The sequence below is a fragment of the Camelus dromedarius genome, chromosome 6 (genome assembly GCF_036321535.1).
Source record: "Camelus dromedarius isolate mCamDro1 chromosome 6, mCamDro1.pat, whole genome shotgun sequence".
Lineage (NCBI taxonomy): Eukaryota > Metazoa > Chordata > Mammalia > Artiodactyla > Camelidae > Camelus > Camelus dromedarius.
The window spans coordinates 10,672,039-10,697,988 of NC_087441.1; the positions used below are offsets into that span (position 1 = coordinate 10,672,039).

The window sequence follows — 25,950 nt, forward strand, 5'->3', positions numbered from 1 at the left end:
AATGTTGGGTACTAAAATATCAAATAGACTTCTTTTTCCTGTAAAGAATGTTTCAATATGTAAAACCACGTTCTTTCAGAGGTACTAAATTAATCATAAAACTGAGTAAAGGCAGGAGAGTGATCTATTTTAAGGATTCCATTTTAGTGATATCTAAGCTAATAGAATTACTTTTTAAAGAAATTGTAATAATTTATGAAATGTCTTCTAGCTGAAAGTATGTCATTTGTAGCTTAATTCAACTCTTAAAATATTATCACGAGGCAGCTTAGGGGAAAGAACATAGTGATAACATATAGGCTTCCCTGTCAACATATTGTAACATAAGAAAACGTGCCTCATATGTGAAAGTATTAATGTGTGATTTTGTAGTGAACAGACTCTAGCATCACACTGCCTGTGTTTGACTTCAGGCTCCAACATTTACTACTTATGTGACCTTGGGCAAGTAACCATCTCTCTCTGTGCCTCAGTTTGCTCATAGGATTGTTATGGATTGAATGAGCGCCTTATACTTAGTGGGCACCCAGTAACAGTTTTTTCAAAATAAGTCATCAATTAAATTATCTTCATGCCTTGGGCACCTCCGGTAATTAAGGACTGATGAGGAGACTGCTCCTCTGGGAAGAAGTGTAGGAGAAAAGTAGTGTTACTCCTTTGGAGCACTAGAAAATCCCCAGTGCAGTGGAAACATCAGAGCTTGCTCCGACTCATCAAACAGCACTGGACATCTGGGATTTCTTTCTCTTAATGTTGTAGCATTTTCTTGTGATTGTGTTTCCAGGATTTTTGTTATCTTTTGGTCATTCGTTGTTGTGACATTTTTATGGCTGGGTAGACTGTGCCTTGGAGGGGAGTGAGATTCTCTGGCGCTTTGGGGAGCTTGAGGCCTTAATGAGTTCTTCCCCGCATTTCTGAATTGGAGGTAACATCATAAGTAATTTGTTTTCCTTCAGATCAGTAATCTGGACGCTTCTTTTTTTTTTTTCTGTTTGTTTTAAAGATTTTATATGTTAATACTGATCATAATAACTGATGCTTATTGAGAGTTTACCACACTCAGTACTTTGTACAGCTTTACTGAGGTGTAGTTGTTTCAGTAAACTGCACATATTAAAAGTGTACAAGTCACTTTTTTGAAAACTGTGTAATCATATGAAGCGTCATCACAATCAAGATAAAGACCATCTATAACCTTCAAGCTTCCTTATGTTCCTGTGTAATCCATCCCTCCTCCTTCCCTCTCCTCTGACAACCACTGATCTGCTTTCTGTCACTATAGATGATTTTCCATTTTTTAGAATTTTGTAGAAGTGGAATCATACAGTAGGTGCTTTTTTTATCTGATGTCTTTTACTGAGCATTAATCACGTCGAGAGTCATCCATGTTGGGGTGCTTTTTCAGTAGTTTGCTCTTTTTTACTGCTTGCCTAGTGTTCTGTTCTGGGAGTATACCAGGTTTGTACATTCACTCACAAAGTTGGTGCACGTTGGACTGTTTCCACTTTTTGGCTATCACACAGCTGTTACGGACATTCACATGCGGGTCTTTGTGTGGATATATACTTTTTTATGTCTCGTGAGTAAAGTACTAGACTTAGAATGTCTAGGTCCTGTGGTATGTGTGGGTTAAACTTTTTGTGAAACTACCAGAATTTACGAGGTGGCTCTACCTTTTAACGTTCCCAGCAGTTGTGCAAGAGTTCCAGTTACTCCACATGCCTGCTCACGTTTAGTATAGTCAGTCTGCGTAATTTTAGTCATCTGAATGTATACGTAGTGGTATTTCATTGTGGTTTTTATTTGCATTTCCCTAGTAAATAATGTTTCTACACATATTTTCATGTGCTTATTTGCCATCTGTATCTCTTGGGGGGAACTGTTTTTGCAGACTTTGAGCAGTTTTTAATTTTTGTTTGTCTTTTCATTACTGTAAGATATCTTTATATAGTTTAGATACAAGCACTTTGTCACATACATGTTTTGCAGTGCTTTCCCCTCAGCTGTGCCTTGCCTTTTCATTTTTGTAGACATCAGTGTCTCATGGCGAGGAAAACTTAGTTTTTATAATATACAATTTATCCATTTTTTAAAACTTGATGCTTTTTGCATCTAAATTTTAAAATAATTGCCAAAACCAAAACTTAGAATTTCTCCTGCATTTTTTTCTAGATGTTTTATCTGGATGTGGAATCTTAAAACACACACACACACACACACACACACACACACAAAACAAAAACAAAAGTGAACTCCTGGATGCAGAGAACAGATAGGTGATTGCCAGGGGCCAAGGGTTGGGAGTGGGTGGAGAAATGGGTGAAGTTAGTCAAAAGATATAAACTTCCAGTTATAAAATAAGTCCTGGAGATGTAATGTACAGCATGCTTACTATATAGTTAATAATACTGTATTGAATATTTGAAAGTTGCTAAGAGAGTGAATCTTAAAAAGTTCTCATTACAGGAAAAAATTTGTAGCTGTTGTGATGGAGGTTAACTAGACTTATTGTGATGATTTTGCAGCGTGTACATAAATCTAATCATTATGTTCTGCACCTGAAACTAACATAATGTTATATGTTAATTATATCTTAATTTTTTTAAGTAGAATATTGACTTGAAAGCTTATTTTCTAAATAATGTACAAATTCTTAGAATCATAAGTGACAGAAAATTCCGTGGTTTTCAGATTACAGTTGATCGTTGAACAACATGGATTTGCACTGCATGGGTCTACTTATACACAGATTTTTTTCAGTAAATACATATTGCGCTGCATGATCTGAGGTTCATTGAATTGGAGGTTGTTGCTGTTGAACTGATACAGAAGGCTGATTATAGGGCTTGGGTATTTGCAAATTTGGGTATCTTTGGCAGGTCCTGGAACCAATCCCCTGCAGATACCAAGGGATGATGTAAATGGGAAGGAGAGAAAGAAAACCCTCTCCAATTCTCCAAGGGTCAATTAAGTAGGGGCCTTAATTTGGTGATCAGAGCACCTCCTCGTTTGTCTGCTCCAGGTGAACCAAATTATAAACTCTGCCAGAACTTGTTCTCTTGTCCTAAACACTCAGTAACAGAAGAAAAATAACAGTGAAAGACAGAAGTCTCACTTTGGTCTTTTTGTACAATGAAAGGAGCATGAACCTTGATCCAAATCTACAATATGAAATTAAAATTTTACAATAAACCCCTATGAACCACTAGGTAATATTAGTTCCTTACAATGAGCAGAAAAATTATGAAGGTGTCCCTAAAATATTTTCAGTAAGGAAGCTTGTTTAAACGCTAGTCTTAGCAAGATCATTCTAACGCTGAATTCTCAAAATGAAGTTAATTTGCTTCCACTTTACCCTGTCTAAGTGTATGAAAGTTATGCATGTTTCAAAGTCACAGTACTTTGAGAATTTTTTTTAAAAATTGCCAAAACCCAAACAAAGGCTTTCTCCTTTGTTTTCTTCTAGATGTTTTATAGTTTTAGCTTTTACACATAGGCCTGTGACACATTGACTAACTTTTGTGTATAGTGTGAGATAAGGATAAAGGTTCACTTTTTTTTTTTTTTTTACATCATTTGTTGAAAATATCCTTTCCTCATTAAGTTGCCTTGTTACTGTTGTCAGAAGTCAAGTAGTTTTATATGTGTTGGTTGTTTGTTGCTCTGTGGGTACCATGTATGAATACCATTTATTTTGGGATGTTGACTTTGTATCCTGCAACCTTGCTCCACTCACTTATTAGTAGCTATTTTGTAGACTCCTTAGTATTGTCTGTATATATTAATATTTCATCTACGAATAAAGACAGTTTCACCTCTATTCCAATTTATTTGCCACCATTTTGCTTCTTACTACACTGCTAAAACCCGCAGTGCAACACTGAACAGAGTGGTAGGATTATATTGAAATGTTTTTATTTTCATTCCTTCAGAATACTTTCTAATTTCCTTTCTTTTTAATATTTTTGACATATTAAAAAGACTTCCAAAAGAAGTTCCAAATTCCCACATAACCTTCAGCTCCAGTTTCTCTTGCAGTTTCTTATCTTGACTTGTGGATTATTTAGAAGTGTATCATTTAGTTTGTAAATTTAAGTGTTTTTCAGATCTTCTTATGCAATTTCTAATTTAATGCCTTTGTGATCAGGGAACATACTTTACATGACTTGAATCATTTTAATTAATTTGGACTTGTTTCTGGCATATGGGATATGATCTGTCTTGGTAAATGTTTCTTAAAAAGAATATGCATTCTGCTGAAAAGAATATGCATTCTATGACTGTTGGGTGAAGCATAACTTTCAGTTAGGTCAGTCGGCATTACTCGGGTCTTCTGTCTCCTTAGTGATTTTCTATCTACTTGTTTAATCATTTATTGAGAGAAAGGTGTTGAGATCTTGAACTCTAATTGCACGTTTGTCTGCCTCTCCTTATAGTCCTGTCAGTTTTTGTTTCTTCTGTTTTGAAGCACTGTTACTTGGTGCATAAACATTTAGGATTGTTATATCTTTGTGATGGTTTGGCTCCTTTATCATTACAAAATGATCTTCATGATCCGTGGTGATATTCTTTCCTCTGGAATCTACTTTGTCTGATATTAATATAGCCATTCCAGCTTTCTTTTGATTAGTGTTAGAATAGTATATCTTTTTCATCCTTTCACTGACTTCTGTTTTTATATTTAAAGTCTTTTTCTTGTAGGCAGCATGTAGTGGGTCTTGTGTTTTTCCCACCAACCTGACCATCTCTGCCTTAGGTATTAGTTTTCTATTGCTGCTGTAACAAATTACCACAAATTCTGTAGCTTAAAATGACACAAATGTATTCTCTTACAGTTCTGGGGGTCAGAAGCCTATAAAGTCGAGGCCAGCAGGGCTGCATTCTTCTGGAGGCTTCAGGGGAGAATCTGTTTCCTTGCCTTTTTCAGCTTCCAGGGGCCACCTGCTTTCATGAGCTCAGGGACCTCTTGCTTCTACATCTCTGCTGTTGGCTCTAATCCTCCTGCCTCTCTCTTCCAAGGACCCTTGTGGTTGCATGGGGCCCACCTAGATAATCTGCCCCTCTCAAGATCTTTAATCACATCAGCCAAGTTCCTATTACCATGTAAGATAACTTAGTCACAGGTTCCAAGGATTAGGATGTGGGCATCTCTGTGGGGCCAGTATTCATCCCACTGCAGTTGATTATCTACAACTATTTACTTTGTTATTTTAGTGGTTTATGGAAGGCGTGTAGTATACATCTTTAACATATCCCAGTCTGTCTCCAGGTAATTACACCACTTCGTGCGTCGCATACACACCTTACAGTAGTTTACTTGCATCTCTCCCCGCCAGGCTGTGTGCGGCTGTTGTCATATTTCTCCATGTGTTGTAAAGTTCACAACACAATGTTATTTTTGTTTTAAAAGTCAATTCTGTATAAAAGAGATTTATATAATAAACAAGAATTCTTACATATTTACCCATTTGGTTACTATTGTGAATGCTCTTCATCCGTATTTCCATTTACCATCACTTTCTTTCTCCCTGACCATTGTTAGCATTTCTTGTAGTGTGGATCTCGTGGTAATAAATCTTTCAGCATTTGTATGTCTGAAAAAGTGTTTTATTTTGCCTTAGTGCTTGAAAAACCATTAAGTTATGGGCTTATTTCATGGAATTTTAGAGATAGTAAGGCATTGATTATTGCTAGTATTGCCTCTGAGGTTTTATAAGAGGTAAACAATGATTGTTTCTACTTGATAGGCCAAGTGGAGAGTTCATGGGATTGAGAATCAAATAGGTCAGTGTTCAGATGTCATACACGGCTCTTACTGGCTTTGTGACCTTGAGCTTGCCTTTGAATCTTTTTTAACTTAAGGTGTCTCATCTGCAGCATTGGAATAATAATTATCTTTTGTGGTTATTACAAGGATAGATAGAAATTTACGTAAAGAGCCTGGCCTATGGCCAGTAGTCAATAAATGGTTGCTTTTGAATTATTACCCTTCCCTGTCATTTTATAAAGGGACATATAAAGTAATTTAGTCATCCTGGCAAAAGAAGCTGTTTTTAATCAGAGATAGGAAAAATTTGAAGTTCTTTCCCTGCTAGGAAGTTTTAAATAAGAGTTTCTGTTGCTATTTGATTATATACTTTACACATGTAACTTTCTTGACATAGATATAACCATAGTTAATCATAACATAGACAGCAATCAGCCAATAAGCGACAGGTGGCTTACAGCCAACATGATTTCCTAGCCCACTGCAAATTAGAAGTACAGGGATCAATGCTGGAAGCAGATCCACTGACAACAGCAAGGAGTAATGGTTATTACAGTCGCAGAAAAGCTATAAAAAGCAAATATTAAAAACTGAAAAAAGCACAGTAATGGGAGGTCATAACCACTGAGGCCATTGCTCTACAGGCAGCAGTGACCCGAGTCATCAAGGAAAGGGTGAAACTGGGTGCGTTGTCCTTGGCTTGGGTAGAGAATTGTGTGTTATAGTTTGGAAAGATTTCTATTTGCAAGTTTCTTTTTAAGAAATGTTAACACTTAAAGGATGTTAACATTGGTGGAACAGAAAATTTACTACATCAAACATCTAATTCCTTGGTAAGTCTGAGTTTCTACTATACCTGTTCTGGTCCTACTTAAAAAACGAAAGCTGACTTGTTGAATTCGTGCTGTAATCTTCACCCTAAGAAAAGTCTATTGTAACATTATCCTAAATTGCTTTTGAATAATAGCATTAGTCTTTTTTATGTATTCTATATAAGGGAAAAAACTGTTTTCCACTATCATATTCCATATTACGGATTCTTTCTCATATAGTTTGCTTAACAGTTCGGCCTAGCCTCATTTCAACAGTGTTTGTGTTCCTACTTGGTGGCAAGTTAGAAAGAAGGTGATGGTATCACTGGACTGTGTAATTAATGCTTCGCCCACTGTGCAGTGTTGGCTACCCTGAGCCCCTTACCGTGAGGAAGTGGCATAAAACATACAAAATGGCTGTTCGATGTAGTTTTTGTTCTCAAGGAGTTTATAACTGGGCGTAAGTTCCAAGAATTGTGTGAATTCTTTCCTCACAAAATTAGATCCAGAAAACAACCTCGGTAGACCATAGTTAGCTGCCCCCTACAGAAAAGCATTCACTAAGACCTTGACTTGTTGAGGAGAGATTTTTAGGTGACCATGTGAAGAATACTGCTGCGTTTGTTTTCTCACTTTCATTAAAGGCATTCTCTACTACTCTGTTAAGGGGTTCCTTGTACCCTTCACAAAACTTTTTTTTAAATTGAAGTATAGTTAATTTACAATGTTGTGTTAGTTTCAAGTGTACAGCAGAGTGATTCAATTATACATATTCATATATATTTTTCACATTCTTTTCCATTATAGGTTATTACGAGACATAGAATATAGTTTCCTGTGCTATACAGTAGGTCCTTGTTGTTTACCTATTTTGTATATAGTAGTATGTATATGTTAATCCCAAATTGATCCCCCTCCCCTTTCCCCTTTGGTAACCGTAGTTTGTTTTCTATGTCTGTGAGTCTGTTTCTGGTTTGTAAATAAGTTTGTTTGTATCTTTTTTTTTTTTTTTTTGATTTCGCATGTAAGTGATGTCATATGCTATTTGTCTTTGTCTGACTTACTTCACTTAACATGATAATCTCTAGGTCCTTTATAAAACTTAATACCGGAGAAACACAAGTCCTCTGTTGGAAACTGGGTATAATCATTTCCAACCTGGAAGTTACAATTCAGTATGATATAATTCAGTGTGTCAGTTGTGAGACCTAACGTCTCTAGGATTTTTATGCTGTAAATCTCACAGTTTACATATATGCTGCTTCTTTCACGATTTGGTTTCCTATTTCTTCTTTTACAGCCTTATTTAACAAATGCATTTTCCTCAGAGTTTACTTCTGCCTCATTTTGGAAGAAAAGAGGATTGGAAACTAAAATAAAAATGTTAGAACACTTTTGAGTGTCTGTAAAAATACTCATTTGGCTGTAACCAAGTGCTGGCGTTCCTAGCCAGCTGTGCCTTTGAGCCCATTCTGAGGTGAGATGTCCAGAGTTTTGAAGTGGCAGGCACCAGTGTGATTCTTGAAGGGCTAAGTCGTGATCTTCCCCGCCCCTTCACCATTCCCCAGGTGGCATTGTGAGAGTGGAAACATTTCTCTCTTTTAGCAGTGGGTTATGTCTTTCTGTGTCAGTGCTCAATATTATTAGGTGTTTAAATGGCTGCTGCCTGTAATCATACTATCATTTCAGTTTACAGCGCTTTTTTCCTCCGTAATTGCTTCAGGGCCTTCACATAAAGCTGTGAACACTGGCATTCGTTCCTTCTGCAGTGGGGAGTGGGAAAGGGGGAGACCAAGCTACAAAAAGTAGTCCGGGCAAAGGTAGGCCTTTTAAAGAATGGGAGGCCTTGGTTTGTTATTGGCTGATACATAAGCCCTAGAGGGAATCCCCCAAAATGCAACTTTAAACCTAGGAAAGGAAGATAAATAAATGTGTATTGTATCAGTTTTTTGCTATGCGACTGTGTGGAAAAAGTTAACATTTCAAACATGTTGAATTATCAGAGCATGTAAATTAGTGCCAAAGAGCCAAATTTACATTGTTTTGTTTTAGTCTTAATTACTGATTACTTAATTATTTTCTATATATTGACATCATGAAACATAAGGTCTTAGTTCTGCCTGTTTGTTTTTGGTATGCTAATTTGTTTTGTGTTAATTATGTGAAGCATAATTATAGAAGAAAAATTTAATGTTCTTCATTGACAGGGAATGCTATCATTAAATACAGTTTTTGTGCAGTAAGCGCCTGTCCCAGAGAGAGCTACCTCCTTTTTCATTTTTATAGTCTGTAGAGGTTATATTTTCTAAGATTGTCTGGAGCTCATCAGATTAAGTTTTAGCAAATCATGGTAACTTGAATAATCCAAAAGTATATTAATATTAGATGGCTCATCCAACTAAATGACTCCCAGACCTAAAATGTTTGGCTTCTAACCAGTGTACAAATTTCAGCTATGTATTTCTGAAACATTATTTGTGTAAGTCAAACTGATTTATCAGTGAAATACATTTTTGCAAGTTTCTTGACCTGAACAAATTTTGGGAGCCCCGAATCTCACAGGCCAGAAGAGGAATTTTCCATCTTCATAGAAAACTGAAAGCCCTTTGGTTATTCACTTATTTATTCACTTACCAAATATATATGCAGCACCTACTGTGTACTGTTGTGGCTACAGGGTACATTAAGGTAGATAAAAAGCAGGTGCTGCCCTTAAGGGGCCATATGTTACTCGGAAAAGAAATCTTTATATACATAGTTGCAATACATAGTGCTATAAAGAAGCGTGTGCAAGACAAATTGTTGACCCCAAAGTGGGAGTAATCTTCTCAGTGTCTTGTGCCTTCTCCTCTCTGGTTTCTGTAGTGCCACTTTCGTCCTTCCTCAGTTGCCTGAGTTAGTCAAGAGGAGAGTTAGGAAAGGAAATCAGCTTTAATTGAGTTAGCGAAGCAGGACCAAAGGATGCTCAGAGCAAAAGTTCCTTGAATTAGAGCCAAGGTTCTCTGAGCTCCCTGAGCTGAGGTTTAATGTGGGGAGAGGGTCACCTCTTCCTTTGTAATCTGCTGTAGACGTGTTTGTTTTCCTTGATTATACTCCTGCATTTTAAACTTTATAAGCTCAGGGATTGCATCTGTTTTGTGTTGTTGTTATTTGCTTTTTTCTTAAGGACTTTAAGAATCAGGCTTTGTGTTGGGTCCAGAGTACTTAACACGATATAAATTTATAGATGGCTTGGGTGTAAGGCTCTCTGTAGTTGGGTGCCAACACCTCGGTACTGTGAGAGCATTTCTTAAGGAATGGAGCTAAGGTAGATATAATGGAGGAAAAAAAGATAAAGCAAAGCATGCTTTTTTTTTCCTCTATTTTTTTTCTTTTTCTTTTTTACTCGGAAAAACAAGGAAAAGAAAGGAAAGCAAATAGTTAGAAGGCACAAATAAGCTGGGAGGTAGCTTTTGATAAAACATGCAGGATAATTCGCTAGGTCGAAAGCACCTGTGGATCAGGAGCTACTTCAGGGATACTCTGGTCAAGGGAGTGTCTCAGTGCCACGTGCGTGCGGCTTGGCAGTGACAGATGACTTTCTATTTGTTTGACTCTGCTCATAGATTAAGTTAAGGGTCTTTGTAATACGTAAAATCCTTTGTATATACTTAGGCTATAAAGACCTAGTTGAATTAAGTTTGCCTTTCATATGATTTGCTCCTGATTAATTCTCAGTATTTTATTATAATGTCTTTAGTCTCTAATTTTAAAACATAGATGAGAGTGGAGTTTTTGCTAAATCTCTATAGAAATACAAGTCATTCTGAGGGTCAAAACTATGTTACTGTATTATTTGTGAAGTTATGAGCTGTTGTTACACTGTTACCTGGCACTGTCCCCAGTCATTCATATGGGTTAAAAGCCTTAGTATCACAATTGTCCACTGCAGTGGACACCGCGTACTGCTGGTTCACTGATGGTCACTCTTAGTCTCTGGCTTTTCACATTGATTTAACAATGCACAGATGTGATGAAAAAAAAATTAGTTCCACTATTCTCCAAAATGTATGAGCTCATTTTATTGACCTTCTTTTAAACTAGATGCTTTCTGATGCAGCACCTGGAAAACTGAGAGTTGTCCATGGAGATGTGTTGACATTTAAGGTAGAAAGGGCTTTTCCACAAAGTCTCAAAAGATGTTGGGAGGATGGTAAGTGACTTTGCATTGGTTTTCTTATTTTCTTTTGTGATTGTTTATATTACAAATATTTATTGTATTATATGTTACAAGTATTTATTATTATATGTTATATTAGAAATTAGATGAACAGAATTAAGTAGGTAATGTGCATTGCAAGTTTTTTCTGCTTTCCCGCTTTATTCCAAAATGTGAAATCTCTGAAGTGTTACTTTTTCTAAGCGGTGAAAAAAGAAGTGTTCGAGTAAACCAAGCCATACCCAAGCCTTTCTTTTAACTTTCTTTCCATTGTCTTTCCTATTCAATGACCAACCAAAGCATTTTTCATTCACGGGCAGTGTTTATTGGGTACCTGCTATGTGCCCCAGATCCTTGTAAAATACAGATATAGTAGGGTGTTTCTTGCCCATAAAACCCCTTAGAACAACTGGAGGAGCAGTGTGGGTGCACCTCCAGAGCTGCCACCGTGTCTCTGGCCTCTCCATGGGCGGGCTCCTTCAGAGACGCCAGCGCTGCCCGTCCCCTCCTTCCAGCACACCGCCCAGCCACAGTCGCAGACACAGTGACACACCTCCTCGTTGCCTGTTTCATACCTTTCCGAAGTTCTCTGGCGTTAATATGACTGTTAAGAAGATTTCTCTGCTCATGTCTTCCCTGATTCCAGGCCCTGCCAATTTTCCTTTCACCTTATTGTGAGCCTTCTCTAACTGTTCTTTGCTAGTGGTCATTTTTCCACCCACGTCTTACATGTTGTTTCAGGGGGGTTGGGTTAGGGAGCAGGGCATCTTCCGTGCAGCCAGTTTGCCTGGATCACTCCCCTCCTGTGGTCTCACTTTCCACGTCTATATTGCACACGTTTAGATCTTCTTTTCCGACCTGTATCCCCTCCCTGGGCATCTGACAGCTTCATCTCGGTGCCCCATAGGAGCTTTGACCTCATCATGTCCAAAACCAATTATCCTTTCCCTCAAACCAATTCTTTTTCGTATTTTTCCTCAGCCAAAACCGGAGGACTTGAACTGACTGAATACTAATTAGGTAGGATTTTTTTCCTTCATAATTCGAAGCTGATTGTGAGAAAACATTGCTACTGAGGAATAAGTGGACTGAAAAATAGCCATATCTTTTCATATAGTTTTATTTGATACTGTTAACATCCAATTTGATTTTACTCTTAAATTGTATTCAGAATATATAGATGAAATCATTCTAAGTTGTTTTTTCTTATGCCAACCAGATCCTCCAAATGTATACATTATTGGAAACCTGCCTTTTAATGTATCAACTCCACTGATTATCAAGTGGCTGGAAAATGTTTCTCATAGAAATGGACCTTTTGCTTACGGCAGAACCCAGATGACGTTGACTTTTCAAAAGGAAGTGGCAGAGGTAAGCCTTAACTTTTTCTGGCTATCTTAACACACGATCAAATTCCCAAACAAAACAAAAAGAATGTGATAATCAGCTTGGAGCTGGGAAAGGGAAAGGGTTGGGTGTCTCACTATTCAGTATACAGGCTTTGACTTAGCTGTTCCTGCTGGCCATTCCCGGGGCTGGAGTTAGCCTATCTAGAAAATACACCTGCAGGGCAGGCGAGAGCAGTTTTTGAAAGGCAGGGGTTTAAGGAGGGGTCTGCAGACCACAAGTGTTTGTTTTCTTTTTGAATTTTATTATGACATATAAATACGGAAGAGCATATAATGTCTATGCATGACTTTGTATATGGATGGCTTAATAAAATGAAGCCCTGAATCCCTACCACCCAAGTCAAGTTAGTGATTAAATTACCAGCATCTTTGATGCCCTCTTGTGTGCCTCATTCTGATTGCATCTCCTGTCCCACCAGCTACCAAGATAATCTATACTATGAGTTTGCAGTTTATTATTCCGAGTGGTTTATTACATATTCTTATCTGTATAACTAATATACTATAGTTTTGTCCGTTTTTGAACTTTGTACAAATGGGTTCATACAAGATGTATTCTTTTTATTCGCTCATGTTGCTCATAGCTGTAGTTTATTTGTACAGCTTTTTACTGCCCGCTCTTTGACTATGGATTTATCTGTCCACTTCCCTGTTTGGGGACCCTGAATGAGTTTCAGCGTTTCGTTATTACAAACAAAACAGTCACGAACATTCTTACATTTACGTCAGCTGGCGCCCAGGACTTCTCTAGGGTACACACCTGAAGGTGGCAGTGCTGGATCGTAAGGTCTGCAAGTCGTCCCCCTGGCTGGGTAACACTAAACTGTTCCTCTGAAGTCATTCTGCATGTTTGGATTCCCACCACCAGTGTGTGTGCATTCGTTTTGCTCCATAGCCTTGCCAGTGCTTGTTATTGCCAGACTTGTACATTTTTGTTCATCTGAAAAGGATGGTGCGTTAATTTTGTCTTTTGCTGATTTTAATGAAACTGAGCATCATTTTACGTGTTTATTGGCCTTTATTTTTCTTTGTCAAGTGCTTGCTTTTGCCCATATTTCTGTTGGGTTGCCTGTTCTTTCCTCATGGATTTGGAGCAGTTCTTACATATTCTTCATACTAGCCTTTTATTAGTTAAATGTGTCACAGACTTCTTCCACTATTGCCTTACAGTGTCCTTCGAAGAGCAGATGTTTCTAGTTTTAAATTTATGGTTAGTGCTTTTCATGTCTTGTTGAAGAACTTCTTTTATATCCTGAGATCATGAAGATATTCTTCTGTGTTATCTTCTAGAAGCATTATTTTACTTTTTACATTTATATCTATAATCCACTTGAGATTGATTTTCGTGTGTGGTTGAAGTAGAAGTCAATTTTACTATTTTTAACATATGCTTCCAATCAAACTAGCACCATTTATTGAGAAGTCTGCCCTTCACTGACCTCTAACAACACCTCTGACATCGTGACAGGGGCCAGTATAAGCACTGGTCTGGTTAGACACAAGAAAAATGTGAAATCGAGGAAACAGAAGGCCCAATTCAGGAGACAGAGGAGGGAATCTTCGGGAAGAACATTTAATTTGCATCAGAGCAGATGAATAATTTGATAAAATACCTATCATGTTTGTGTATACTGAGAGAAGACTTCTACAAGCTGGGGAGAGTTTAGGATTGAATAGTGATAAATAAATAGAAAATTATACACACTAGGGATTGAAGTAAATAAAAGCATTATTAGAAAGAGAAATTTAAAAAATATTATTTGGAGATACACAATTGTTTATTTTGGAAGCCTAAGGGAAAAAAGAGACCTGTGTAAAAATAACCATGAAACTTGGCTGAGAGTCTCAAAAGATTACTGAGATAAATCAAGAGAAATATTATAGCCCTAGAAGGAAAAATTATTTTTGTAAAGATGCTTATTTTTTCCAAATTAAGGTTTTCAATAACCTTAAAATGTTGTGCAGTTCCAGGTATTATCTTGAGGAATAGACCTGCAAAAATGGATAAGAAATTTTGAAAAAGAAGAGATATGAGAGAAGACTTGCCTATCATATGTTTAAATGTACAGTGGAGCTCTAATAATCAAAGCACTATGAGCTGGCACAAGATAGATCAGTGGCTAGATTAGAAGACCCAGAACGAGACCAGAACTTGGTGCTTACATATTAACAATCAGACCATAAATCAGCAGACAAAAAAGAATTCTTGAGCAAGTGCATGGATATTTGGTTAACTCTTATGAAAAAAATTTAGTAATTCACTGTTTATAAAACAATTCCAGTAACTGCCTTCAAATTTACCACAAATTTTCTGCAGTTTCTAATCCTTTATTTATTTTACTCTATTTTTCATTTTAGGTATTATATTTTTATCTCTAAAAGTTCCATTTGCATCTTATTATATCTTCCCTTTCTCTCCTTGTGTTCATGCTTTCCTTGGCATCTTTATGAATATGTATAATATTTGTAATAGCTGTTTTAAGATCTCTACCTACTGATTTCATTACATCTGAAATCAACTGTTTTACCAGTTGATTCCTTGATTTCCTCCCCCACTCCTTTGCTTTGGGTCCCATTTTCCTGCTGCTTTGCAAGCCTGGTAATTTTTGACAAAATGCTGGGTACTGTGAGGTTTCTGTTTCTGTCTTTTTCAGTGTGGTTGAGGGCCAGCTTTTGTTGTATTGGGTTGAGTGGTGGGTTTTGTTCTGGCACATAGATAAGTTATTTGCAGTTTGGTTTGAGATTTGTTTTTGAGCTTTGTGATGATGGGTCCAGTGCAGCCTTTAATCTGGAGCTAAGTCGTACTACTGAGTCATGATGTTCCTAAGGACTCCATCCAGCTCCCTGAGTATTTAAAAGGCTCTCGACTTCAGTTGTTGGGGGTGCGAACTATTTCCAGCCCTGTGTGAGCTTCGTTTGCCCTATAGCTTTCCAGTGGTACTTTCTTCTGTCTCCCAGCCTTCCAAGCCTTGAGGAGTTAACCTCATACCCTTGGAGATCAGCACTCAGCCAGAGACTTAAAGGAGCACATCTCAGGAGCCCTGGCTCCTTCCTCTATCCACCTCCCCTCCCTGCCACCTCTCCCCACTGTGTCCCCACATCTCCAGTAGTCTGCCCTGCAAATCCTGGCTATTTCCAGCGCCCAGAACTTCATCCTCTGTCTCTTCAAGTCCAGGAGACCCCTTGGCCTCTGTTTGTGTTCCTCCTCCCTGTGCCGCAGCCTGAGAATGGCCTCCAGGCTGTCAGCTGTGCAGTCGTAAGGCTTCCCTTCTTTGCCTTCTGTCTGTGACCACAGCCCCACACTGCCTGTTGTCCGGTTGATGAAAACTGTTGTTCCGTAGCTTTTAGTCAGCTTCATAGTTGTTGCTGTAAAAACAAACAAAAAGCCACCTTTATAGCAGCGTTCCCTTTGAGAATAGACTGTATAACTACACTAGTTCAACCCTTTAGATATCTTCCTCTCCAATAATTTACGAATGTATCATCAGAGTTTTATTTCTTAGATCCATCCCTCTCTCTTTACCCATGTTCCCTTTCAGAGTTACGGTTTTCAAAGGAGCCGATTTTGCCCCACCCACCACTCAGGGACATTTTTGGTTGTCACAACTCAGGGGTGCTTCTGGCATCTAGTGGATAGAGGTTAGGGATGCTGGTAAATGTCCTTCAGTGCACAGGACGGTCAAGGACGGGCCCCCACAACAGAGAATTACTCAGCATTAACCAGCCACAAATGTCAATAACTGTGCCAAAGTTGAGAAACTTTGTTTTAGAGTGTTTGTCCTTAAAATCCATCACAAAAATGTAAGACCCTTTTGTGTTTGTTATAGACTCTCAGATGACATCCTCACTCCCAAGGTCCTAGTCATTTCCTTCCCCGAATCTGTTAATTCTCCTCTGTTGGTTTGAATTGAGGTCTTGCTAATAGTTCTCTTTGTTAGTTTTCTCAACTTTTGAATTTATCCTTGGATTTTTTTTCCTCAGCTGACATGGTTATTACGGTATTTCTATTTTTCAATAACACAATAGAGATGCAAAATACTGTGTACTCTAATTCTTTGGGGGGAAAGAGCAAAAGAACAGAAGCTGAAGAGGTGGGTAACATTTTCAGTGAGTCAGTGTCGAATGTGGTTGTTAATAATAGTGTTGCTTTCTCTTCACCATGTGTAATTATTTTTCTTCAACAAAAAGTTGATTTTAGTTAAATTTTAGTATAAATATTGAGGAGAGTTACATATTGAGTCTATAGTTTACAGAATGCTTTAAAAGTGTGGATAACACTGGTCCTCTGATTTTCACATTTTACGAGTGAAAGTTTCAGTAGAAGAATATACAGCATTTTCTTACATACTCTGTTCTTGACACTGTCATAATTGTAATTTTGTATTTTAGCCGCAGAAAGCAATTTTAAACATTTGCTTTGCTCAGCTTTGTGAATTACAGAACAGAAATAAATGAGCATGGTCCTCTTATTCCTTCCTCCCTGAGAAGACAGGGTATAAATGTAAGAATTCAGCTCATAACACATTAAGGGGCATATCGACAGTTTAAAGTTACAGCTCATAAAACAGAACCAGACTGTGTAGCAATAAATGAGACCTTAACAAACCTCACCTGACCTCATTTTATAGATGATGAAACTGAGGCTCAGAGTGCTTTGATGTCTTCCATAGGTCGTGGAGCTGGTCACAGGGGAAGCTGAACTTGAACGCAGGTCCTGCATTTTCTGCTAAAGTCATGATGTTCAGGTTCTTCGTGTGACTGGCCCTCTGGTCTTTTCTTTCTGGGTCCAGCATCAGCCTCTTCATCTCCTGCCATCTCCAGGGGACCCTGGCAGGGAGGCAGTCACATCTCCATTAATTATTTAGATCTCATTGTTCCTGATGTTTGGCTCTGGAGCTTCTCAAGTATAAGCCTAATTTTTCTACTTAAAATTATTTTAGATGAATAAGGGAAAAAAATAACACTGTCCTGGCGAATTCTTTGACCTTTGTTTTCTTACACTCGATCAGAATGTCTTTAAAAAGCTCAAGAGTTAGAGGTTTCCTTTTACTGAAAAATTACCTGGTTTGGTTCCCTGGCTTTTTGCTTTTAAAATCATCTATCTTGTAGTAGAGTTTGAATTTTAATAGCTTTACCTGTAAGATATCTATCAAAGAAGTATCAATTCATGTTTGAATGGTTGAGTAACCATTTAACTCTCATGCTAGCTTTTAATGAAGTCTTTTGCAGAGCTTTCTGGTCTGTGATTTGAATTTTTCCTCAGTATGTTAGGGACAGGTATGTGTACTGCTTTCTTCTAAGTTATAAGATATGATTCACGTATTTTCATCTTCACAGCCTGTGTGTATTCGCTGCAAGGATTGGATGGGTTACATTAATGGGTTCAGGACACCCCTTCACCAGGCAGAACTGGATACATGGCACTCTAAGTGAAATATACTTAAATGTGTCTTCATTTCAAACTAGCTTACCCTCCACCCTCCACTCCTCCCTGGTTTGCTCTTTGGTTAAAGTGATTTTTAAGTTGCCTTCATTTCATCAATGGGAACACACCTTTCAGATGTAAAAGTAAAACACTAGAAGAAAATCCAGGATAAAATAATTTTTTAAATCTGAGCATTTCTTTTGGTTTACGTTTTCATTTTGTGGAGTATGTTCATGCTAGATTTGAGCTTTTGCACAACTGCTTTGAATTATGCCAGTTTATACAGTGCATTTTAAAAATTTGAATCTTAATGCCAGTGGTAAAATTAAGCTCCTTTTTTTGTTTATGAAGAACTAGAAATATTTTTGATCATTTCATCCATAAGCTTATTCTTGTTTTATTGACATACAGTCAGTTACAATGTGTCAATTCCTGGCGTACAGCACAATGTTCCAATCATGTATATACATATATTCGTTTTCATATAAGCTTATTCTTGAGCTCAAATCTATACTTCCATTATTTGTCTTTGTTTTTGATATTTACAGTTCTAGGTTTTACATTTTAGTAAGGAAGAACTTATTTTGTCATATATACTGTAGCAACTCATCACTTGTCTTGAACTCAACTTCCCCATAATTGCAACTGTCCAAACACAGACAACAGCCAGGTGATTTAAAATAAAAAGGGATGAGATGAGGGATGGCTTCTGAGTAACAAAATAGATGCCCACAGGAAATTTTCTCAGCATCCCAGATTAAAACCTGTTTTTAAATCTTAAGGCAAAGCTTTTACAAGCCACATTACGTGGTTTTCATGCTCACAGCTGGTTAGAAGCAGCAAAGTAAAAGGGACTATTAGAAGCTGACACATGACAGTGAAGCAGAAAAGAGAACACCCAGCACAGTAAGTGTAGCTCACAAAGCGCTCTGTCTCTGGCTGTTGGGTGGTAAGGCACACCGCTGGCTTACCTAGCCCAGGATTATTCGAGCCATCATCGGTATTTGTCATGTTGACTCTGTATCATTCCAAAGAGGTTTAGAAGGTCCAGTGAGCCCTAAGAACACAGATAAGCAGGATACATTTTAGAAAAACAAGTATGCCTAATTTCTTTTATCCACCATTCAGCTTTGTTCAATCTTATTGCCGTATTTTTTCATATCTTCTTAAGAAATACTATAAGTATGTTTGGAGCCGTCTTCTATCCTCTTTCTTTCCCTCCTATGAATTGAACTGTCTTAGAATCGATATTCATTATTCCCATAAGCATGTTTTGCTTGCTTTGCAGATGTAGATACATAAATAGATATACATACAGCGTAAACAGTAAGAAATAAATGATCTTTTGAAGGTTTTATATAAATGGAGTCATACTGTAACGGATTTTCTGCCACTTAATTATTGGGATTTATGTTGGTAACTCTTGTTATTCATTATTTAGTATTCCATTGTCAAAACTGTTTAATTATTCATCCACTTATTGATGGGCCTTTATGTTTCTCCACTGTTTTTGGATACTACATACAATGTTGCAGTGAGTATTCTTATACATACCTCCTTGTGAAGTATAGAAATCTCTCTCTGGGATGTAGTCACAAAGGTAGGCTTAAAGGATCATAAGCGTTTACTCAACTTTAGCTTTTCTGTATGTATTGCCAGATTGTGGTCCAAAGTGCCTGTACCAAAGTCCCCTCTCACAGGTAGGGTATGAGAGTTCCTGTTGCTCTGTATATTCACCGATACTAGGTTCTGTCAGGTTCTTTTTCTGTTGTTAAAATTTTGTTCATTTCATGAATATGAAATTGTATCTCATATGGTTTTAATTTGCATGTCCCTAATTGGTAATTTAGTTGAGCATAGTTTATGGTTATGGTTCATTTGGGGTGCTCTCACCATATTTCTCATCGTATTTTCTGTTTGTCTTTTGATTATTGATCTGTAGGAGTTCCTTCTATATTCTGAACACTAATCCTTTGTCAGATTTAAGTTTCAAATGCTTTCTCTCAGTCTGTGACTTATCTTTATAGTGTTTTTATTATAAAGTAGCTCTTAATTTAAATAGAACAAAATATATCAGTCTTTTCTTTTATGGCTTTTGCTCTTGCATTATTAAGAAATTCTTCCCTCCTGTGGGGAAACATAGATATTTACTTATAAAAATTTAAAAGTTTTACTTTTCACTTACTGTTGATTCACTTGGAATGTGTTTCTGGCTATGGTCACGACGGGGACCTGCATTTTCCTCCTTGTAAATGCCTGCTTATACCAATATCACTGATCCATTTTTTTTCCCATTAGCAGTTGCTACATCACATCTGTCACATTTCAGGTATATGTCACATTTCACACGTGCTTGAGTTTGAGGTTTTTGTTCCATTGGTCTATTTGTGTGTGTAACAGTACCATACTGCCTTAATTTTGGCACCTGGCAAGGTGAATCACCCCCACCTCATCTCCACCCAGCACCCCTCCCCCCAAACTGTTGATGTTTTTCAGGAGTGTCCTGGCTACTCTGGGTCCTTTGCTTTTTCATATAAAATGTATATGAAATTTAATTTAAAATTCTTGTAAAAAATCTTTTTGGGGTATTGATTGAAATTGTATTTATAAGTTAATTTGAATATACCTAACTTTAAAATAAAAATGTTTGTGTGCTTAAAAAAAAATCCTAGTTTTTTGTTTTTTGGGTTTTTTTTGTAAAAATCAGTTGTCAAAAACAGCCAGTTCTCCAAGAGTTCTAAATATTTAAGATTTTATTACACTTAAATAAAGAAAAGCACATCATTAAAACTGTTCATTAAGATATTGAGGTGGTTCATAAAATTACGGAAGCATCTTCAGTTCTTCACTATTCTTGTTAATTTCTTCACTTACCAAATATTTGTTGATTACTTGTTTTATACAGTATCTTCTACATAATTTAACAGTGGTTTGAAAATCCCAACAGCCAGTGGTAGGGAAATTTTCTTGTTTGATTTTTTTTTGAGTGCATTGTATATGATACAGTTCACACTTGTTAAATGTACCTGAGGTGGTATTGGAGGGAAGTGTTTCCCCTGTTGGCTGTGTATCATGTCAGATAGGATATGCTTTTTAAATGTTCATCAGAAAATCCTGGTGTTCGTAGATCATGGAGTGTTGGTGCCATTTGGTTTGATGAGACCGATTTAAGTATTTGCTAAAATTCCTTTTTGTCCTGCAGAGACTTACAGCCACTACAGGAAGCAAACAGCGAAGTCGCCTTTCCATTATGGCCCAGTACCTCTGTGACGTTCAACACATCTTGACAATCCCAGGTCGGGCTTTTATCCCCAAACCAGAGGTGAGTTTCTGTTTATTTGTTTTAGTACACCAAAATTAGGATTTTAAATGTAATCTTTGCTCCTGAAAGGATGTATCAGAGGAATTTGACCTTTATTTATATCCAAACTGTACATAACTTTTTCTTCCTCTCCTAAATAAGAACCATAAAAATCAGAATATGAATAGTTAGTTCTTATTCTAATTTTTCTTCCCCTGAAATAGAATGACCAAATGCCTTTGCTTATCCATGTTGCCCTTGGGGTGGTGCTATTACCATTATTATTATTATCCCCTTTACCCTTAAAAGTATCCCAGTGTAGAAGAAAAGTTGTGTGGTCAGCCAGTCCTCAAGAAAAGAAATCAATATTTTTTTGTGATTTCTGACAGAGACTTCTAACTAAAGTTACATCGAACATTATTTATTTATTTTTATTGAAATATATTTGACATATATAACGTATAAATTTAAGGTGAACAACTTGTAAATTTGATACATTTATATATTGTAATATAATTGCCCTTGTAGCAATAATTAGCACCTCTATCATATTACATAATTATTATTTCTTTTTAGTAGTTGAAATAATTTAGTTATAGTCTTTTACAAATTTGATGATTATAATACAATATTATTGTCTATGTTCCCTGTACAGTGCATTATATCTTGGGTTCATTTACTACCCATTGTAAGTTTGTGCTTTTTAAACAGCTTCCATCCTGTCTCCCTATCCTCTGGTAACCACCATTTTACAAGTCTTACTTTTTAAAATTCCACATACAGATGATACCATATAGTACGTGTCTTCCTCTGTCTCAGTTATCTCACTTAGCATAATGTGCTCAAGGTCTATTCATGTTGTCACAACGTCAGGGTGTCCTCCTTTCTCATGGCTGAGTAACATTCCATTGTGTGTATGTCCCACATTTTCTTTACCCACATTTATCTATCAATGGACATTTAGGTGGTTTCCATATCTGGCTATTGTAAATAATGCTGCAGTGAACGTGGACGTGCATGTATCTTTTTGAGTTAGTGTTTAATTTTCTTCAGACAAATACCAAGAAGTCGAATTGCTGGATCACATGATAGACCTAATTTTTAATTTTTTGAGGAAGCTCCATACCGCTTTCCACAGTGGCTACACCAATTTTACAGTCCCACCAACAGTGCGCAAGAGTTCCTTTTCTCCCCGTCCTCACCAGCACTTAGGTCTTCTTGATGGTGACCACTGCAATAGGTGTGAGGTGGCATCTCGTTGTTTCTCATTACCTTTTTCCTGATGATGGCTGATGTTGAGCATTTTGTCAGGTACCTTTTGGCCATTTCGATGTCATCTTTGGAAAAATGTCTTTTTAGTTTTCATGTCCATTTTTTAATCGGATTATTTGGGGGTTTTATGTGGGGTTTTTTTGTTTTTGTCATTATTGAGTAGTATGAGTTCTTTGTGTACTTCAAGTATTTTTCTTATCTAATGTATAATTTGTAAAAATTTGCTCTCATTCTGTAAGTTGTCTTTTCACTTTGTAAGTTGTTACTTTTGCTGTGAAGTAGTTTTAGGTTTGTAGCCCCATTTGTTGATTTTTGCTTTTGTCCTTTGTGCTTGTGTTGTCACGTTCAAAAAATCATTGCCAGGACCAACGTTGAAGAGTTTATTCCCTACTTTTCTTTTCTAAGAGTTGTATAGTATCAGCTGTCATGTGTAAGTGTTTAATCTATTTCCAATTAATTTTTCTGGGTGGTGTAAGAAGGGTCCACTTGTATTGCTCTGCATGTGTTTATCCAGTTTTCCCAGCACCATTATTGAAAAAACTGTCCTTTCCCCGTTAAGTACTCTTGGCTCCCTTGTCAAATGTTAGTTGACCATATAAGTAAGGGTTTAATTCTGGGCTCTCTATCCTGTTCCATTGGTCCATGTGTCTGTTTTTGTGCCGGTAACATGCTGCTTTTATTACTGTAGCTTTGTGGTGTAGTTTGAAATCAGGAAGTGTGATACCTATAGCTTTGTTCTTTTTCCTCAGAACTGTTTTGGCTGTTCAGGGATTTTTGTGGTCCATACAAATTTTTGAATTCTTTTTTCTATTTCTTTGAAGAATGCCATTGGTATTTTGATGAGGATTGCACTGAATCTATAGCTGGCTTTGGGTAGTACAGACATTGTAACAATATTAATTCTTCAATTCCGTGAACACAGGATATTTTTCCCTTGGTGTCTTCTTCAGTTTCTTTTCAGAAAAGTCTTGTAGTTTCACTGTACAGATCTTTCACCTCCTTAGTTAAGTTTATGCCTAAGTATTTTATTGTTTTTGATGCTATTGTAAATGGATAATTTTTTTTTCTTTTTCGAATGTTTCATTCTAAGTGTATAAAAATGCAGTTGATTTCTGTTTGCTGATTTTGTATTCTCCAACTTTACTAAAATTGTTGATTACTTACAACAGTTTTTTTGGTTGATCCTTTGGGATTTTCTATATACAGAATCATATCATCTGCAAGTAGTGACAGTTTTACTCCTTTCCCAATTTGGATGCCTTTTGTGTGTGTGTGTGTCTTGCCTGATGACTCTAGCTAGGACTTCCAGTACTCTATTAAACAAGAGTGGTGATAGTGGGCATCCTTGTCTTGTTTGTGATCTTAGAGGAAAAGCTTTGTTTTTTTTCCATTTGAGGATAATGTTAGCTGTGAGTTTGTCATATATGGTCTTTATTATGTGGAACTATGTTCCTTCTGTGCCCAATCTACTGAATGTTTTTATCATGAAAGGGATGTTGTATTTTGTCGCATGCTTTCTCTGCATCTTACGAGATGACCATGTGATATTTAGCTTTCATTTTATTAATGTGATGTATTAAGTTGATTGATTTGCATATGTTGAACCATCCTTACATCCCAGGGATAAATCCCGCTTGGTCATGCTGTATAATGTTCACACCATGGTATATAATTTTTACAGCTTTTTATGTGTTGTTGAATTTGGCTTGCTAATATTTTGTTGAGAATTTTTGCATCTATATTCATTAGGGATATTGGTCTATAGTTTCCTTCTTATATCCTTATCTGGCTTTGGTTTTCAGTGTAATACTGACCTCATAGAATTAATTTGGTAGTATTCCCTCCTCCTCAGTTTTTGGAAGGAATTTGGAAAGGATTGCTGTTAATTCTTCTTTGAGTGTTTGATAGAATTTTCTGGTGAAACTGTCTGGTCCCAGGGTTTGCTGTGTTGGGAGATTTTTGATTACTTGCTGCAACATCTTTGTTCGCTATTGGTCTGTTCAGATTTTTTACTTCTTCCTGATGCAGTCTTGGTAGTTTGTGTGTGTGTAGAAATGTACTCTTCTTGGTTATCAAATTTGTTGGCATATAATTATTCACAATAGTCTCTCATGGTCCTATGTATCTCTGTAGTCTCAGTTGCAATGTCTCCTTTTTCATTTCTGATTATTTTTATTTGAGTCTTTTTTTCTTAGTCTGGCTAAAGATTTGTCAATTTTGTTTATGTTTTCAGAGAACCAGCTTTCAGTTCTGTTGATTCTTTCTCTTGTTTTTCTGGTCTCCATTTCATTTATTTCCACTCTAATCTTTATTATTTTCCTTCTTCTGCTAACTCTATTCTTTTCTAATTCCTTGAGGTATAAGGTTAGGTTGTTTGTTTGAGATCTAATTTCTCAATATATGCATTTATTGCTATAAACTTTGTTCTCAGAACTACTTCTGCTGTATTCCATAGGTTTTAACATGTTGTATTTCCATTTTCATTTGTCATTTAAGATGATTTATTTCCCTTTTGATTTCTTCTTTAACCCATTGGTTGTTCAGAAGTGTGTTGTTTAGTTTCCACATATTTTTAGATTTTCCAGCTTTTCTCGTGTTTATTTCTACCATTTCTCCCTTTGGTTTGGTATCAATCTTTGATTTTCTGAGATTTTCTTTTGAGCCCTGTCATATGATCTATATGAGAAAATGTTCCATGTGCACTCGAGAAGATTGAATATTCTGCTGCTTTTGTAAGGAATGTCCTGTGTATGTATGTGAAGTCCATTTGTTCTAGAGTATGGTTTAATTCCAACATTTCCTTGCTGAATTTTTGTCTGGATGATCTATCCATTGCTGACAGTGGCATATTGAAGTCCCTTACTATTATTACATTGTTGTCTATTTCTCCCTTTGGATGTGTTAGTATTTGCTTAATATATTTCATTGCTCCAATGTTGGGTGTATATATATATGCATATACATATACATATATATATATATGTTATATCTTCAAGCTGTATTGACACTTTTATCATTATATAGTGACGTTTATTGTCTCTCGTTACTGTTTTTTGTCTTTAAGTCAATTCTGTCTGATACAAGTATGGCTATACCTGCTTTCTTTTGGCTTCCGCTTGCATAGAATAGCTTCTTCCATTCCTTCACTTAGATCTTACGTGTGTCCTTAAAGCTGAAATGAGCTTCCTGAGGACAGCATATTGTTGGGTTTTGTTTTTTATTCTTCCAGTCGCTTTTGATTGGTGAATTCAGCCCATTCATATTTAGAGTGATTGTTGACATTGAAGGATTGACTACCGCCACCTTTGCATTTGCCTTCTGCTTGTTTTGTATCACCATTGTTTCTCCCCTTTGTTTCTCTTTACCTTTCTAATGTTGTGGATTTCCATGCTCATTTGCTCAGTCTTCCCTTTTTTGTCTTTCATGACTACTGCAGAGTTTGGCTTGTGGTTACCATGTGGCTTTCATAAAACATCTGAGAAGGAAAATAGTTCTTTTTATGCTGATAGCACCTTATCTTTATTTGCCTATAAAGTTTCCACCCTTCCACTCCTCCTGTTTTATATCTTTGATATCACAGTGTTTATCTTTTGTATGCTATGAATTCGCTGAGAAATTATAATAGCTATAGTTATTTTTAATGCTATTTCTCCTTAAACCTTTTTTGCTATAAATAAGGGGTTAACATACCATTGTAATATAAAGTTTTCTAATTCTGACTTTTTCTTTTTACCTTTGCTAGAGCATTATGTACTTCCATTTGCTT

General features: G+C 36.7%; 1 protein-coding gene across 4 annotated transcripts in view; it reads left to right on the top strand.

Annotated features, from left to right (window-relative positions):
* Positions 1 to 25,950, top strand: part of TFB1M (transcription factor B1, mitochondrial) — a 59,483-nt gene that overhangs the window by 5,334 nt on the left and 28,199 nt on the right. For all 4 annotated transcript variants that reach the window (XM_010994028.3, XM_064486552.1, XM_064486551.1 and 1 more), the window contains exons 3-5: positions 10,663 to 10,771; positions 11,997 to 12,148; positions 20,814 to 20,933. In XM_010994028.3, coding sequence (XP_010992330.3) covers positions 10,663 to 10,771; positions 11,997 to 12,148; positions 20,814 to 20,933 — 381 coding nt within the window. The remainder of the gene's footprint in view (positions 1 to 10,662; positions 10,772 to 11,996; positions 12,149 to 20,813; positions 20,934 to 25,950) is intronic.